Source organism: Octodon degus, unplaced genomic scaffold (genome assembly GCF_000260255.1).
Source record: "Octodon degus isolate 3935 unplaced genomic scaffold, OctDeg1.0 scaffold00246, whole genome shotgun sequence".
NCBI classification, from domain to species: domain Eukaryota; kingdom Metazoa; phylum Chordata; class Mammalia; order Rodentia; family Octodontidae; genus Octodon; species Octodon degus.
This window is the reverse complement of record NW_004524822.1, coordinates 1,295,370-1,312,250: the sequence shown is the minus strand read 5'-3', so window position 1 is coordinate 1,312,250 and position 16,881 is coordinate 1,295,370. Positions and strand designations below refer to the sequence as shown.

Sequence of the window (16,881 nt, the reverse complement as noted above, 5' to 3'; positions counted from 1 at the left end):
GAACTGTGGAAGGAAGGAACCATCTGGCTGGGCTCCAGAGGGAGCGGGAGGCCCTTGCACTCTTCAGTAGCTGTGAACTCAACATTTCATAGAGGGTTTGTGTGGCCAATTGCAGTGCAATTGGACTTGACAACAAATTCCAGGCCCTTCCTAATGTTTAAGTTGCAGTCAGCTTGGTTTTAGTGTTCATTTCAGTTGAGGACAGATGATTGCTATTCGTCATCTGCAGGGAAGCAGTGGTACGCTTAGACGTTGCTGGACAAGTGAAGAGTCAGTGTCTGGACCCCGACACAGCGCAAGTAAGCTGTCTCTTCTCAGTGAAAGGCTCCTTCAACAGGACTGTAAGAATATTAACTGTTAGCAGTTCCCTAAGATAAAAATTAGAATTTTTAGTGTTAAAAAAAAATAGACCAAACCTGGCAAGGTAACTCAACAGACTAAGCACCTCTTAGGCAAGTTCAGGGACTAGGACTCGATCTCTGGCACCACATGCTGTGCCAGCGCCTCATGCCGTGCCAACCCCGCCCCCACCCCAGATGTGCTGAGCCATGAGACCAGGCAGTGTGGCGCATGCCTGTAATCCCAGCACTGAGGCTGAAAACAGGAAGATCACTCAGTCCGAGCAGAGTAGTGAGACCCTGTACCAAATACATTAAAAAAAAAAAAAGACCAGAATGAAAGTTACATTCTCTGGCTTTACACAGAACACAGTAGCCTTGAGCATAAAGAATTTACTAAATTCATTAATCAAGCTGAGGAATAGATGATAAATAATTGTCCTGCTGAAACTGCCTGGTCATGAAGAAAACGCTTTGTGAAGAACCACTGTCAGCTTGTAGTTTGGATAGGGCTTGCTGGGTGGATTGTGTCTGCCTACCTGGCACACGCATTTACCACTCCTAATTCTCTCAGGCACATCTCCCACTTCTCAGAGGAAAAAACTGAGGCCCAGGAGTGTTAAGTAACTTTTTCTATTGTTTGTGTTTTGAGACAAGGTCTCACACAGTCCATGTTGGTCTTTAACTAGAATCCATCCTCTTGCCTCGGCCCCCAAAGTCTGGGACTATAGACATGTGCTACCATGTGTGGCTATTACGTAACATTGCTAACATTATGCTGCCAAACAGATACAGCCATGCTTCAAACCCATGTAACTTACTCAAAAAACAGCATTCTTCCTCACTGTCCAATATACCAAGTTTGACTAGCCCTGGGTGTCTGTGTTTCTTGGACTAGGAATTGAACCCAGGACCTCATGTATGCTAGCTAGTGTCCTGCCACTCGGCCTCAGCTCCAGCCCGTTTTATTTTATTCTGACACAATCTCACCAAGTTATATAAGCTGGTCTCCAATTTAGGATCCTCCTGCCTCAGCTTCCTCAGTAGCTGAAGTTTTGGGCATACACCACCATAACCAGCATGACAAGCCTACCTGTGATTTAAGAAAAAAGGAAAGCAAGAGTCAGAGTAAAAACAACCTAGGCTATTTTTGTGTATGTATTCGGCTTTAGACCTAAATTTGTCTAAGTTGTAAAAGAACAATGATACCTTCTCAAACATGCAAACGTTTCTATGAGGTAGACATAACTGGAGGGAAGGGGATGGGAGAACATTTTCACCTGTTACCCTGGCCATCCTGCTATTAAGGCAAATGACTGAAAGCCATTTGATATCCTTATAGCACCTTGGTGGCCCTCCAACTTACGTGCCGCAGAATCTGGAGGGTTTGATCAACAAACCAAACTCAGGACCTTCCTTGCACTTGCCAGATCCTGGATCCCAAAACATTTTTTTGAGGCAGGGTCTCACTGTGTAGTTAGGCTGGCCTTGAACTCACTATGTAGCCAAGGTTGGCTTTGAATTCATGGTGATCCTCCTGCCTCAATCTCCCAAGTGCTGGGAGCATAGGCATCCACCATAGCCCTCAGCAGGCCCAAGAGTTTTCTTTTTCTTTCTTTCTCTTTCTTTCTTTCTTTCTTCTTTCTTTCTTTCTTTCTTTCTTTCTTTCTTTCTTTCTTTCTTGTATTTAGGACAGGGTCTACAGGGTCTCACTGTGTAGATCGGGCTCACAGTGATCCTCCTGTTTACAGCCTCTACAGGAGTTCTGTACCACGCCCAGTCTGTTTCCTATTTCCCAGGCCCAAGAATTCCCAGGTGCCAGGGACCTACTTTGAGAACCATGACATTCTTTTTTTTTTTTTTTTTTTTTTTTTGCGGAACCAGGGATTGAACTCAGGCTCTGGCACTTGCCAGGGAAGTGCTTATTCCACTGAGCCATCTCCCCGGACCCTTCTGCTATGGTTCTACGGGTGGCTCAGAATAAATCCCGAAGGAGCCAACCAGAGGCAGACAGGAGTCGGCGCCCTCCCGCGCGCTTAGCCATCTGTCACTAACGTAAGCACGTAGTTGAAGGCTCCAGGGCTCATGCTAAACCTCCCTGGTCTCACTCTAAATGAGCACAGAATAAGGGCGGGGGGACGGGACTCACATACCTGAAATCATTTCCAGAGGCCACATGTGCAGCCTCGGCGAAGATCCAGATGAGGAAACAGAGCTGCAGCAGGTAATTTATTACCTAAGGCCATAAATTTCTTTGCCCAAATTGTAATACCAGGCTCCTGGGAGACTGCAGGAAAATGACAAACTCAAGCCCAGCCTGGGCAACAGAATAACAGCAACAACAAAAGTAGCTTAGTGTGAAGGCCCTGGATCCAGTTCTCAAGCAATCGCAGTTTCTGTAGAGTACCGGCTGCCCGGAAACTCTTCTGAACCATTACACTGCCTAGGAAATCCGAGACTTTTGTGGTTTCTTGTTTGTTTGTTTTCTGTAATGTTTTTATTCTTTTCTCCTTTCAAGTAGATAAGAGATACCCCAAAGCAGACAAAGGTTGGAAGGCAACCAGCCTGAGAAAACCAGGAGCCTGAATAACAGACTGGGGTCCCCGGAAGTGCGTGGGAAAGGGCCTCCTCCAAAGGCTGCCCCTGCCTCACCAGTGTCAGAGACAACGGGACAAGGAGGAAGGACGAATTTTAAGGAAGAGCAGAGCTGTTATTCTGAATCTATCAGAACATTTAAGACAGCTCTAGTTCATCAGCCATTGGAAAGTCCTAAAGCATTCTAATATCAGGAAAGTCATGGTGTATTTAGACTTTTTTTAATATTTTAAAAATCTTTTATTTGTTTGGTACTGGGTACCGCTATACAGCTCAGACTTGCAGTGATCTTCCTGTGTCAGCCTCCCCAGTGCTGGGATTGCAGGCATGCACCACCACACCTGGTTTCGGTGGCCGGCACAGCATGTGGTACAGGGGCTTGAACCCAGGTCCTTGCACTTGCCAGGCAGATGCTTAGACCACTGAACTATATTCTCAGCCTGTACTTAAGACTTTCTGAAGAGGACTCAGGAGATAAAGGGTGACTAAACCGTACCTTTTCCGATCACGGACCAAAACTTGTGCAGACTTAACGAAAGTTGCAAGGCTCTGTGCAGAGGTCTCATGAATGGACAGGGCATCGATCTGTCTCACATTCTCCTTCTAAGTCAGACTCGTAGTGATCCATCTGTTTACAGCCTCCCAAGAGCTAGGATTACAGGCATGCACCACCCACTCTCAATGGCCACCTCAGTGCGCCTTGCGGGTGGGGCCGGAGCAGCAGGCCTGGGGATCAAACCCCCGGCCCCTGCACCTGCTTGCAGGTACTTTAATCCACTGAGCTATTTGGCTGGCCTTCCCAGCTGGCCAATTTACCCGAATAAAAAAATAAAAATAAAAATTTAAGAGAGCTAGGGATGTAGTTCAATGCAAAAGTCCTGAAGTATTTCCCCAATTAGCAGTTCCCCCCAACCGCACATCAGCGAGGGACTGCACATCCAGGTTGGGGCTGCAGAAACGACATGGACAGATATGTGGGCATTTATTATGCACTGTTGATTCCGTCCCCTAAGAGCTCTTAATTTCCCCCAGGGTTCTTCAGCCAAACTTCGCCCCTCTGTCCCTGCCAGCTCTCACGTAGGTTAATCGTAACAGATTATATGGCTTCTCCCAGCCTCCACTTCAGCTCCTTGCAACTTAGATGCTATTGGTATTTCAGAGAGAAACTCTTGTTTATGTGAGACTGTTCTTGCAGATGTCACTTCTGCAGTCTCAGTTCATGATACATCAGTAACCTCCTAGCCATTTTGATACCCACAACAGGTTCAGGGCACACAGAGGCGAAGGGTGACACTATCACAGCCCAGACACCTAAAACTGCTGAGGTAGACAGAGCCCCGCTTCTTGGGATGTCCTGGCCCTCTCCAAAAAAGAACGCTAGTTCCATGGGTCAAACTTCTGAGGACAACCTCATCTGCTGTTTCAGGTAAGCTTTGGGAGCAGCAAATAAAATCAAGGAAGCACAACAGGGTTTTTGATTTGCAGTCCTGGGATCGAATCCCAGCCTCACACCGAGCCATCTCTCCAGCTGTTTTTATTACGAGACAGGATCTTGTTTAGTCACTATAAACTGCCTGTGTTGGGCCAAAATTTGTAGTCTTTCTGCCTCTGCCTTCCAGAGTGCTGGGATTACAAGTGTGTGGCACCATATCCAACTCACAAAATGGTTTTAAAACTAGTTTTAAGTGTTGCTTTTGTACTCATTAATTGCACCACGCTATTTGGAACTGTTAGAACAAACAGAAAAGCATAAGGCTGAGTTCTGATTTATTCCTCAGAACTCTGTATGGTAAAGGAACTGTTTTGTCAATTAGGGTGTGTTCCTTTACCTTTGATCTCCAAATAGGAGGGCTGTAGGGAAGCTCTGAGGAGGTTACATGTAAAACTCACTCTGGTCCTGTTTGCACTTATTTTTGTGACATTGAAGACAGAACCCAGGGCCTTCACACTGAGCAGCATTCTTAGCCTCTCTCCTTTTAGCAAGGGCCTTAAGCCGAGGGACAGCTTGAGCTCGCAGTTTTTCCTGCCTCAGGTTAGCACCAGGATTCAGGCACGCTCCACCTCACCCATCTTCACTTTCTGTGTGGTGAGACATGAATACTCGCAAGTAGGAGAGCATAACTGGTAAAGTTGGCTGTCGGGTTGAGACACAGAGAGTGGAGTCACTAGAGTAGGGTAGGATTTTTAAGAAGTCCTGATCATCTTCGCCACTGTACTCTCCCCAAGGCCAGCTTGGCCAAAACGAGCACTATGGCTCAACAGGGCTCAGCTTTCCCAGATGTAAAGTTAGGCACCGGACCTCTCAGATTCCAGTGACTGGCCGGAGAAAATTGTGTGTGAGGACTGTGTGGTGTGCGTGCTCAGCAGACACACTGCGGAGCCACAGTAGAGAGGAAGAGGCATGTGGATTTGGACTTTGCCACAATGGCCTTTGTTTTTTGCCGTGTTAAGCTACATTAAACTGTCTGCATGGTCAACCAGAGGCCTGGTGCGATCCTAGCCAGAGGGGCCAGGCCCACCAAGCTAAGTCAGCGAGAGCCTTGGGCGTGCTCTCACATATCCCGGATACCTTCATTTCCCTTCTCCCATGATGCTCTGTGCAGCATGGAGGGACAGTCCCCTGGACCTGTGTGACAAGAGGGGCAACTGTACACTGACTACATCTGTTCAAAGCAGCCACAAGGAAGAAGTTAGTTGGTAAGAAGTGGTCAGAACTTCGTGAGATGAACATCACAGCTGCGAGCAGAGGAGCGATATGGAGCTTAATGTGAAATTAGAGAAAATCCATGGCATTTAATTACATATATTTTATTTAATGAAAATTGGCCCCGAACAGAACTAGGAATCAAATATTGTCTTGAAGTAGAGGTAACTGCTACAAACTCGAAGCTTACATGGAAAGCTAAACCCGAACTATCCATAGTTCCAAACATCAATGGAAAATATTGGGACAAAGGATCTATGTACAGAGAGGCAACTCACAGGTACCAGTAAGCAAAATAACCTGAGGGAAACATGTGTATTCCTCAAGTACAAGTAGCAAGAGTTTACAGGTCTTGCGGCGTGAATTTCTATTGTACAGGGTTCCAAAGTAACACCAAAAACTGCAAAATTGAGGCACTTGCTCCAGCGTCTGCAGCTTACATTTGATTATGCTCACAAATTAACAGCAGCTTTAGAATTACAAAATAGAATTGTGTCTCAGGCTACTGTTCTTGTTAAGAAGACAACAGGACTGAACAGACCTACATGGCCAGCTTGTACAGAAGCAGCCCAGGGATCATCAGGTAACAGTACAAAGCGCGCGGTCATGAAGCAGCTGCCGCTGGAGGGGCCAGCGTGGAGGGCCAGTCCCCTGGGCCTGTGTGACAAGAGGGGACAGCTGCACACTGCATCTGTTCAAAGCAGCCACAGGGAGGAAGTTAGTTGGTAAGCATGCCTTACAATTTGTTGTCATCTCCAGTATCTTTTTTCTGTCTGCAGGGTCTCACTATGCAGCTTGGACTCGTAGTGGTCCTCCTGTTTTCAGCTTCCCTAGTGCTGGAATTACAGGAGCACAACACCATGCCTGGACTCCACTGCTGGCTCAGCACACCCAGAGGGCAGGGCTGGTGCAGCATGTGGTGCCAGGGATAGAACCCTGGCCCCTGGGCTTTCCTAAGCAAGTGCTTAGTCCACTGAGCTATCTCACCGGCCCTTCCAGTATCTTCTTGCTGATGTTCAGAAATAGGCCCCACCAGCACTTTGGCTTCTTTTATTTATTTATTTTTGCAGTACCAGGGATTGAACTCAGGACTTTGCACTTGGAAGCAGGTGCTTATTCTACTGAGCTATCTCCCCAGCTAGCTTCTTTTAAAGTAGGGGAGGGGAGCCGAAATGTGGTAATTTTTAAAAACAGTATTGGAGCTTGAACCCAGGGGTCCTCAGCCAGCCCTTTCTAGTTTTACTTTGAGACAGAGCCTCACTAAGTTGTACCAGCTCAATTCCAATTTGCAATCATTCTCCCTCAGCCTCTGGAGTCACTGGCATTGCAGGGGTGTGTGTCACCACACCTGGATAAATTTTGCTATTTTACCATTTAATTCTTATAGCAAGGTGACTATTAGGTATACTCAAAAATAGCTATTAAAGTGATGTTAAATTCAGTTTTCCAACTACAAGACTATTTGCTGCTACCGGGAGGTATTTTACTAGCTTAGCCAATTATTTATGTAATCAGGTATATTAACATATGAGAAAATAACTTTGAATTTTAACAGCAAATTTTCTCCCACTAGAAGTAGGCTTTCTAGAATATTAGACTTTTCAGAATCATTAACTAGCAGTCACATTTTAAATTCTCAAACTGGAGTACTGAGATAAAAGTCCAATCCGAACTTTGCCAGGCCAGCTCTGTGTGACATACGTGTAACTTCGCACTAGACAGGTGACAGCCTGTTTTTTGAATAACACTGTGTGATGAAATTCTTACTTTTTAGCATGATTTAGCATAGGGACACTTTTAAAAGTTTTTTCCAAGGTCTCGTTCTTTTGACAAAGGATGTTTACTGTTGATTAAGCCCTCTTAAACTTTCTTTCTAAAAGCATTATCTGAAGCCTGAATTATTATCATGGCAAACTGGAATTACCACATGAAGAACTGTACCCAATGTCTGAAATGCTAGCAGTTTGATTTGAAAATGCGTCTCTCCCATGAAAATTTCCTCTCCTCTGAAAATCTGACCTCAACCAGCACAAAGTACTGGGTCTTCCATATCGGCTATCTGGTCCACCATTATCTTATTCTCCTACAGTAACATTCAGTCCTCACTTCCTAGTACCTAATAAAACCAGCAAACCTAAGTGAAAGCCAAGTATTTTATTTAAATCAGTTGTTAAATCACAGTTTATCCAAATGAACATAATGCAACATTGTTCTTAAAAGAAAGGGCACAAGTATGACACAAGACACAATCCAGTATCTATCAAAATACCATTTATAAAGAAGGGGACTTGACTCGTTTCATTCTGTGGGCGAATGCGGTCCAGATTATAAGAGCGGAATCAACAACGTACAATAGCCAATTCTTTCTATATAACATGAAAAGCATTTCACTATGCTGCCTCAGAATTAAGCACACTCATCTGTCCAAGCCATTTTAACAATTAGGAGGAAAGACTTAAGACTTCATCAGCTCATGAAAAAAAGCTTCCAACCTCTGCTGAACTAAAAGAAAAATTTCACAGTAACAATGGAACATTCTGTGTGTTTCAAAATGCTTTTTATTTTTAGCTCACTGTGCATAATAGGCAAGTGACCAGTTTCTGAGTACTACTGAGCATGGATCTAAGCTTTAGTGAATTTTCAGAGTAAGAATTGTACCTTCTCACCAGGAATGTTACTTGTTGAGAGCTGTTTTTCACAGGTCAGAATGAGGCATTAAACTTGCCAGGGCCTCACCACAAGCCGCATGCCCTGCCCAATGTTGTAAGATAACCAAAGGCATGTACGGTGCTGCACATGTCTTTAAAGAAAAATAAAACACAACAAAACAAAAAGCCAAAACATACAATAGATAAAGAAAGAGGATTACTCCAGACACATAAATACATAAAGGACGGTACTCCAGTTTGAGAAGATGTTGCCAACTCCAGTTCCAGGTCAGAAATTAGGACCTCAACTCAGAAATATCATATGACTTCAAGGAAAAATAATAGGTGGTCTTGAACAAAGGGCAGTGTCATATGGCTGTAGCTCCCGATGAAGCCTCAGGATTGTTGGGGTGCTATGTGTGTGAGATCAGCGGGTGCGCCTGCTCTCTGGTTCTCCAAGTTCTGAACTACCGGGTCTTGAGTCTCAGCAGCAGCATTTTCTTCCGTGACTTGTCTTCACATTCTGGTCCTGCAAGTATCCAACGACATTAACAGTGGCAGGAAGAAGCAGAGTGAATAAAACCTCCTTTTTCGCTATCATTTACCAACAACAGAACAGCTGTGCAGTTGAACTGTAGCTAACCAAGAATCCAATGAACAAAATGTAAGCTCATTAAAGAGAGGAAGCAGGGGCCAGGGAGATGGCTCAGTAGAATAAGTGCTTCCCTGGCAAGTGCAAGGGTCTGAGTTCAATCCCTGGTGCACACCTATAATCCCTGCACTTGGGAGGCTAAGGCAAGAACTACACAGTGAGACCTTGTCTCCGAAAAAAAACCAAAAAACTCAAAATTTTTAAAAAATTAAGGGCTATGGAGATAGCTCACCAGTCCAAGTGCCTGCCTGGCAAGTATAAAGACCTGGGTTCAATCCCCAGTACCAAAAAAATAAAGATAAATAAAAAATAAATAATTAAATATAGGCCAAGCATGGTGGCACATGCCCTTAATCCCAGTACTCGGAAGGCTGAGGCAGGAAGATCCTTGTAAGTTCGAGACCAGCCTGGGCTACAAAGTGAACTCAAGGCCACTCTGAACTATATAGCAAAACCCTATCTCAAAAAGACCAAAAAAGAGAAAATGAGGGTCCACACTGTATTATACCACACTATCACAAAATTCATAATTATAGATAGTGCTTCCTGAAGCTCACATGGATTGGAAAATTAAAAAATTATCCATTAATATTCTCAGAACTCCCCCCCAAAGTATTATAATAAACCAAATTTCTCCTACTTCTGGCTGCTTATTATTTTTTTAAAAAAATGTCAATTAGTTAGTACTATGCTGAGCAAGTACACTGTACTTCTTATGCCTTGAGCCAAACACACATTCCTTTCTTTTTATTGCAGCACTCATGTTAAGGGTAAAACAAAACCCTTATTTTCACGGCATCAATGAGACTAAAGTGATATTTCAATAAAGGGAGAATAGGAAACTACTCTAGATCTCCCTTTCTAGTTGGTAGTTATTTCCCAACTGAAAGGTATACAAAAATCACTCATGGGAACTCCCGAGGTTCCTTTATAACCCATTCCCCGCCCAGTGGCGCCCAGGAGGGCAGCTGTCTCAGAAGCGTGGGAAGCTACTCACACAGCACCTTAGGACTCGGCCGGCTCGCTCTCAGCCTTCCTGGACTCCAGGTCCTTCTCCGACTCTCTGTGCTCCTTCTCTCCCTGAGCTCCTGCTTCCTTCTCCATTAGTTTTGGTCCGTTGGTGTCTGAGGACTCTTTGGTGCAGGCTCCCAGGGCCTCCGTGTCTGTCTGGGCTGTGTTGGGGTCCTCGGGCTCCTGGGTGGGATCCTCCTCTTCGTGGCCTTGGGAGCCAGGAGGTGACTTGTCTATTTTTTCTCCTGACTGGGTGGGCTTCGCTGCACTGCTCTCTGCCCCGGCTGGGCACACCCCCTCTTCCAGCTGCTGTTGGTCCACACCAGAACCTTTAGCCTCGGCTGCCAGGGTCTCTGCTGAAGCTCCGTTCCCATCTTCGGCGGCATCAGGAAGCTCAGGTGTTTGGGTGGCAGGCTGGGACTCAGGTGGGGTGGCTGTAGTTTGCATCTCATCCCGCACAGATGCCAGCTGTCTGGCTTCCTGGCTGTCAGCCGGTGCCAGGGGAGCCTCGGTGGCTGTGTCAGACGGAAAGGCTTCGGCCTGAGACACCGATTCCTCGGTCCGGGAGACCCGGCCCACAGCTGTCTGGATGATGTCTTGCACGAGCTTACTGCTCTCAGTCTCAAGTTCCAAGATCTGGCTCTCGGCCTGCGGGCTGCCCTGGGCGGCTGGGCTTGCTCCACGGCCCCACTCGCCCTCATCCGCTTTCTGTTCCTGAAATGTGCTTTCCTCTCCCTCCAGGGCCTGGGGCAGGTCTTTCTCAGGCATGGCTGACACTCTGACCGGACTCCAGACCTCGTCTTCTCCAGAGGACCTTTCTGCTGGTCCCAGGTGTGCACCCGCAGGCCCTGAAATCCTGCCAGTGTCTCCTAGGACCTCCTCCCCCACTGCTGCGGCTGTGGCCATCACAGGGGCCTTGGGGCCCTGGCCTTGAGTGTCGACACATCCTGCTCCCTCTTCATCTGGAGGAGGAGGAGGAGCACTTCCTTCAGAGCTGCTTATTTCCTTCTCCCCATCTGCGGGGCGCACATCTGCTGTCTGGACTAGCTGCTGATGGAGCCCTTCAACTGATTTGGACTCAACTTTTTCTTCACCGTCTTGTGCCCTCTCTGCATCACCTTTCTCTTTTTCCTCCCGAGCTATGCCCTCTCCTTCTTCTGGGCCTGCACTCTGGAATTCTGTGTTACCATTCTTCTGACATTCTGCTCCTTCAGGCAGTTCACCTCTAAAGGGAACTTCAGTGACTTTTTCCTGACTGGCCACATGTGTAGAGGCGACAAGGCCACCAATGCATGGTCTGTCTCTAGCTTCTCCGTCAGCAAGCTGGCAGGACTCTTGAAACACGTCAGTCTTGGATATTATGGTTATGGCCTCCCCTGACAGCTCTTGATCCTTAGGTTCTAGACCTTCTTTTGGTTTTAATTGTTCTTTACATTCTTCCTGGGATTGTACAGCAGGCAGTGTTGCAGACCCAACCAGTGACTGGGTATCAGAAGCAACCACATGGTTCTCTTGCTCGTCTGTGACCTCATCTTGCTGTATTGTGTCTAGCACCTCAACATCTGCCACCGGGGTGCTTCCATTGGTCTCACTGTCGGTCAGGGTTTCTGCTGAGTCAGGGAGAACAGGCTGCTCGGGGGGCTGCACCCCAGCTAAGTCCTCAGATTGGCACATGGTTACAAGCTCCCCAGCTTCTGTACTCATTGAGACCTGAACTTCCTCACAGCCCTCAGGGGCAGCCTGCACTGCTACCTCCCCTTCTGTAAAATGCTCAGTTTTTGTTTTCTGGACGTTTACTCTCAGCACTACTGCTTCAGCATCTTCTTGTGCTTCCTCCACCTTCTCCAGGACTTTTGGTTCTGCTCTCTGCATGACCAGTGTCACATCTTCAGCCCTGCTGCTATTGGGCAACTGTGACTTCTCTTTTACTTTTTCTGCAACTGCTTGTAAGATGGCCTGAGTCTGCCGCTCCTGTTCTTCTGCATCTAGCCCACCGCCTTCCACCTCCTGAACGGGGGTGGCTTCCTCGGTGGTGTCGGGGGAGTCAGTGAGCTGGGAAACTGCAGAAATCATCTCTGTGGTCTCTTCTGCAGCCGATGTTTCAGTGGCCTCTTCAGTGGCGCAGAGCACCTCAGCAGGATCTGCAGCGGTCACTGTCTCAGCAGCTAATTCCACTTTGCTAGTGATCGTGTCACTGGGGGTCTCTCTGACCTCGGGCACAGTCTGGGTGGCTGTGGCTGTTTCTTCTGCTGTTACTTCGCTTTCAGTCACCTCCCCAGTTAATGGTGTGGCTTCATCTTGTGCCTGTTCAAGCGGTTCCGTCACAGAGGCAGATATCCAAGAAGGAGACCGTTCTTCCACACTTGTAACTGCCCTTGTCCCATCGACCATAGCCACTGTCACACAAGGCGCCAGCTTCTGACTGAGTGTCTCGGGCACATCCACACCCACCTGCTGCTCAGACAGACCCTCACTTTGGGAGGCTTGCTGAGCTTCCATCTTCTCCCTTTCCACAGCGTCATATTCGGACAGAGGCACCACGGCCGGGACATCAGAGTCCTCTTCATTGATTTCGGTGGGCCCCGTGTCTCCACCGGTGGCTGGTTCTTGTTTCCCATCCGACCTTTTCTTCCGCCGTCCAGGGATAAACTTCTTAATTGAAACCCAAGATTCTTCTTTCCCAGGTTCAACATCGGAAGCTGAATGCTCAACACCAGATTCTTCGCTTTTCTCTTCCTGTTTTGACTTGGGTTTTTTTCTTGGGGTCACTAATCTTTTAAATGACTCCCAGGTGGAAACACCGTCCCCTTCGGAGGGGCTTCCCGCCGGCTCAGGGGAGGAGCTTCCCTGCCCTTGATCCGGCTCCTGGGCGCCAGCCAGGCCCGAGTCGGCAGCCGTCTCTTTGTCTCTGGCAGCCTCCTCTGCTTTGTGGGCATCTCCTCCCACCACTTTTGGTCCTCCCTCCTCATCAGAAGAGGACGCTTTCCTCGCTCTTTTCTTGGAGGACCCCACGCAGATCAATGCCTCCCAAGACACCGATGTGTCCACCTTGCGCTTCGGCTCTTCGGGCTTCTGCTCTTCGCCGGTGCCTTTGATCTCTTCCTGCATTTCAGAGGCTGCGCTCTCCGTGGAAGACAAGGTGGCACTCTTGACCTTGTCGAGCTTCTCCACCTCGTCTTCCTTATCACTTTCGGAAGGCCGGCGTACGCGCTTCTTGGGGGTCACCATCTTTTTGAATGACGCCCAGGGAGTGACGCCCTCTCGCTTTTTCTCTCCGTCGGAAGTGGTTCCTTCCTCGGCCTCGCCTTCGTGCTGCCCCTCTGCGATCCCCTTCTCCAGACACGTAATCTCCTCGGGCTCTTCCGGGGATGAAGCCGAGCTCTCGCCCTTCTGCTCATCGGCACTATCCGGAGACTCCGCCGCGCCTTGATGATTTTCCCCTGACTCCTCGTCTCCTCCTCCACCTCCTCCTCGTTTCCCCTTCTGTCTCTTCCCAGAAAGCTTCTTTAAGCCACTGCTAGAGAACAGTTTCTTTAGGGGGCTTCCCTGCACCTTGACTCTGTCTTGTGATGACAGCGTGGCCACGTCGCTCACGACGCTCTCGGGGTGTTTGGGTGACACCTTCTCGTCGGGACTCAGCTCTGTCGGCCGGCTGGGGTCTCCGCCCGAGGCACACGCTTCTTTGGTCTTCTCCAGCGTCTCAGCGAGTTCAGCTTCCTGGGTCTCCTGAGCATTGGTTTCTGGCAGTTTTTCAGATGGCAAGGCTTGTGTTTCTCCCATGTCTGCTTCTAGCGCCTCTATTTCCTTCTCTCTGCTGCTAACGTGGACTTCGGCAACAACTTCCTGGTGGTTTTCTACTTTTTCATCAAATACCTCTGTTGCCAGTGGAGCACATTTCTCTGCAGAAGGGCTCTGCACGCCGCTGACTTGATCCTCCAAGGGCAGCTCCACCTTCTCGTAGTCGGCCGATAATCTGCCCTCCTCCGCACCCTGCGCGGGCTTCTGGGGCTGCTCCGAAGCTGCGAGCTGCTCAGAGGTATCTTCTGGCTTCTCGTTTTCCTCTGTGTCTGCCTTTGCTGGCTCTTGCTCCTTCTTCTTCTCAGAAGCTTCCAGTTCCTCCTCCTTTGGCTTCCTGAAACTCGTCTTTTTCCGCCAGCCGGCCCATCCTTGGGTGAAGAATTTCCTGAAGGTCGATGTGGTCTCACTGGTGACTGGGGTGGTGGGAGACTCGGGAGACTTAGTGGGTTCTTTCTCCAGCGCTGATTCTCCTTCATCCCCGCCTTCTGCTGCTGCTTGGCCAGACCCAGCGGTGAGAGAAATTTCAGTGTCATGTTGCTGGTGCTTCAGGGTGTCTTCCGCCTTCCCCAGGGAGAGCTTCCGTTCACTCCCTTTGGCTGCTGCCTCTCCAGTCTCCACACGGGGCTCCCCAATGTCATCAGCCGGGGCCTCAGGAGGCTGTGTTGCCTTTTCTAAGCTGCCTTCTGAAGAAGGAATCTGTTCAATCATTTCCGGCATTTCCTCCTGCTTGTCCTGTGTGACGTCCTCAACAGCCACAGAGTTGGCAGCTGTGTCTTTGCCCAAGTCTTTCTTCCTTACATCTTCAGGCTCCCTCTGTCCGACTGTTAGCAAAAGAAGAGAAGAAACCAAAAGTGAGTACAGTTACCACAAAAGTATTTTTAGAACCATGATCAATACTCAGGTAATTTGAGGGCAGGTGGTGCGGCTCTAGACAACGCCTGTGCGTTCCAAGTTAACTACTGATTTCTGTCTTTCTGAGGCAGGGTCTCGTTCAGGCTGGCTTTGAACTCACTTTGTAGCAGACTTGAAATCAAAGCACTCCTCCAGTCTCAGCCTCCTGAGTTTTGAGATTATAGGCTTGCACCAGCACACACAGCCACAGGTGAACTTTCAGAAATCAAGTTCAAAGACATTGCTCCAAGGGCCGGCCAAATAGCTCAGTGGACTAAAGCTCTTGCTCAGACAGGCACAGGGACTGGGTTCGATCCCTGGCCTGCCCCGCTGCCCACCCCCCGAGGGGGGCACACTGAGACAGAGATTGATATTGGGCATGGTGACGTGCGCCTGTAATCCCAGTGCTTTAGAGGCTGAAAACAGGAGAATCACTATGAGTCCGATCTGTGTAGTGAGACCCTGTACTAAATACATTTAAACAAGCAAACAAAGACACTGCTCCACTTTTCTGTTCTCTGTTCAAGGGAAGTTAACAAACTCAAATGTCACAAACTGATTTTATGCTTAAGCAGTTACCTCTAGGGACGGGTCAACCAGAGCACAGACTTTGTGTATCAAGGTTGGAATTGCACCTGTGGCTTTCAACCAGAATCTATCAAGTACTAGAGGGAACTTACAGGAAGGAAGGCATGAGAGGAACACAAATCTAGGAGAGAACACGTGCACAATCATGAACCTCATCTCCGTAGGACCAAAGGGACCAGGTCCCGTGAGAAAACCCAGCCCTGGCTGAGATCTAGAAAGATTTTGTGAGAGTGAAGGTGTTCTAAAGCAGGTGGGGGAAGAGCACAGGACCTGCTTGGAGAGGCTCCTCCTTGCCAAACTTTAATGCATAAAAGGCATGACATTATTGAGTTATAACACACTGAATTAAAAAAAAAAAAAAACCCAAACCCCCATGTCTCAAGAGTGATAATAACAAACATAAAATCAGGAGTACTTCTTTTTGACAAGTGACAATATGTAGAGTTACAATTTCACTCTGATCCTGAAGGACATTTGCTGTACATTTTTGGGGAAAGCAGGGTGATGGGGTCTTGCTATGCATCAGGGGGACCTTGAACTCAGTATGCGGCCCACTTTGGCTCTAACCCCCAGCAACCCTGCTGCCTCAGTCTCTGGAAGTGCTGGAATTTTAACTATAGAATTTAATTTGGAAAGTTCACAACTCATAAGGACCAAAGTTAGGGCTGGGAGGTAAAGCTCAGTAGCTGAGAACTGGCCACACATGCATGATGGCCCCCGTCAATTTCAGAATAAAAAAAAAAGAAAAATACTGTATTCAGTGAAGGATCAAGAAATGCTAAATCGGGGCCGGCAAGATAGCTCAGAGGACTAAAGCACCTGCTTAGGCAAATTTTTTTAAAGCTTTTTCTTTTTATTTATTTATTTGTGTGTGTGGCCAGCTCAGCCCACCAGGGGGCGGGGCTGGCTGGCATGTGGTGCTGGGGGATTGAACCATGGTCCCTGTGTTTTGCTAAGCTTGTTCTAAGTAGGTGCTTTAGACCACTGAGCCATCTCACCAGCCCGTGCTTAGGCAAACTTAAGCAAGCACAAGGACTATGGTTTGATTCTAGGTACCACATACCACACCAGTCTCACCCCCAGGCAGGCTAAACAGCCCCCACCACCCCTACAGAAAAAAGAAATGCTAAATCTATTGAGTCAAATGTCCTTAGGAGGAGAGAGACGACCCGGGGTCAGCGGGATCCTGAACAGACCAAGAGCGCAGGCCTGGTGAGTGAGTGAGACTGCCCAGGGCCGCAGGATCCTGAACAGACCCAGAGCGCAGGCCCAGGGAGTGAGTGAGACGACCCAGGGCCCACAGATCTTCATTCGACCTAGAGGGCAGGTCCAGCAAGGAACCCTTCAGCAGAACTCCCTGCAAAGAGGCTACAGGCAAAACCTACCCAGCTGATTCAGGAGCAGAACATCTTACCAGAGAGACACAAAGGGTTCAACTCTAACGCCTGCAGCAGAAAGAAGTGGAGCACAGCAGCCAGATCCAAACAACACCCACTGGAGGACTCTGAACTTCATAGATCCAGACCTGGTGCTAAGGTAATAACTCTATCTAAGCTGTACACCAAAGGTCAGAAGACAGTGGTATACAAAATGACAAAGAGAAGGAACAAAATGCAGTCTCAGGCCCCGAGTCCACCCAGTACAACTGCAGAAGAC

General features: G+C 48.1%; 1 protein-coding gene across 5 annotated transcripts in view; it reads right to left on the bottom strand.

Moving 5' to 3' along the window:
• Nucleotides 1-7,776: 7,776 nt before the first annotated feature.
• Akap12 (A-kinase anchoring protein 12) overlaps nucleotides 7,777-16,881 on the bottom strand; it is a 91,197-nt gene continuing 82,092 nt past the window's right edge. For 4 of the 5 annotated variants that reach the window (XM_023706246.1, XM_023706247.1, XM_023706248.1 and 1 more), the window contains 2 exons: nucleotides 9,937-14,567; nucleotides 7,777-8,837 (listed from right to left, as the gene is read on the bottom strand). In XM_023706246.1, the coding sequence (XP_023562014.1) occupies nucleotides 9,943-14,567 (4,625 nt within the window). In that variant the 3' untranslated portion in view covers nucleotides 7,777-8,837; nucleotides 9,937-9,942. The remainder of the gene's footprint in view (nucleotides 8,838-9,936; nucleotides 14,568-16,881) is intronic. The other variant, XM_004645992.2, reaches the window with a different exon arrangement.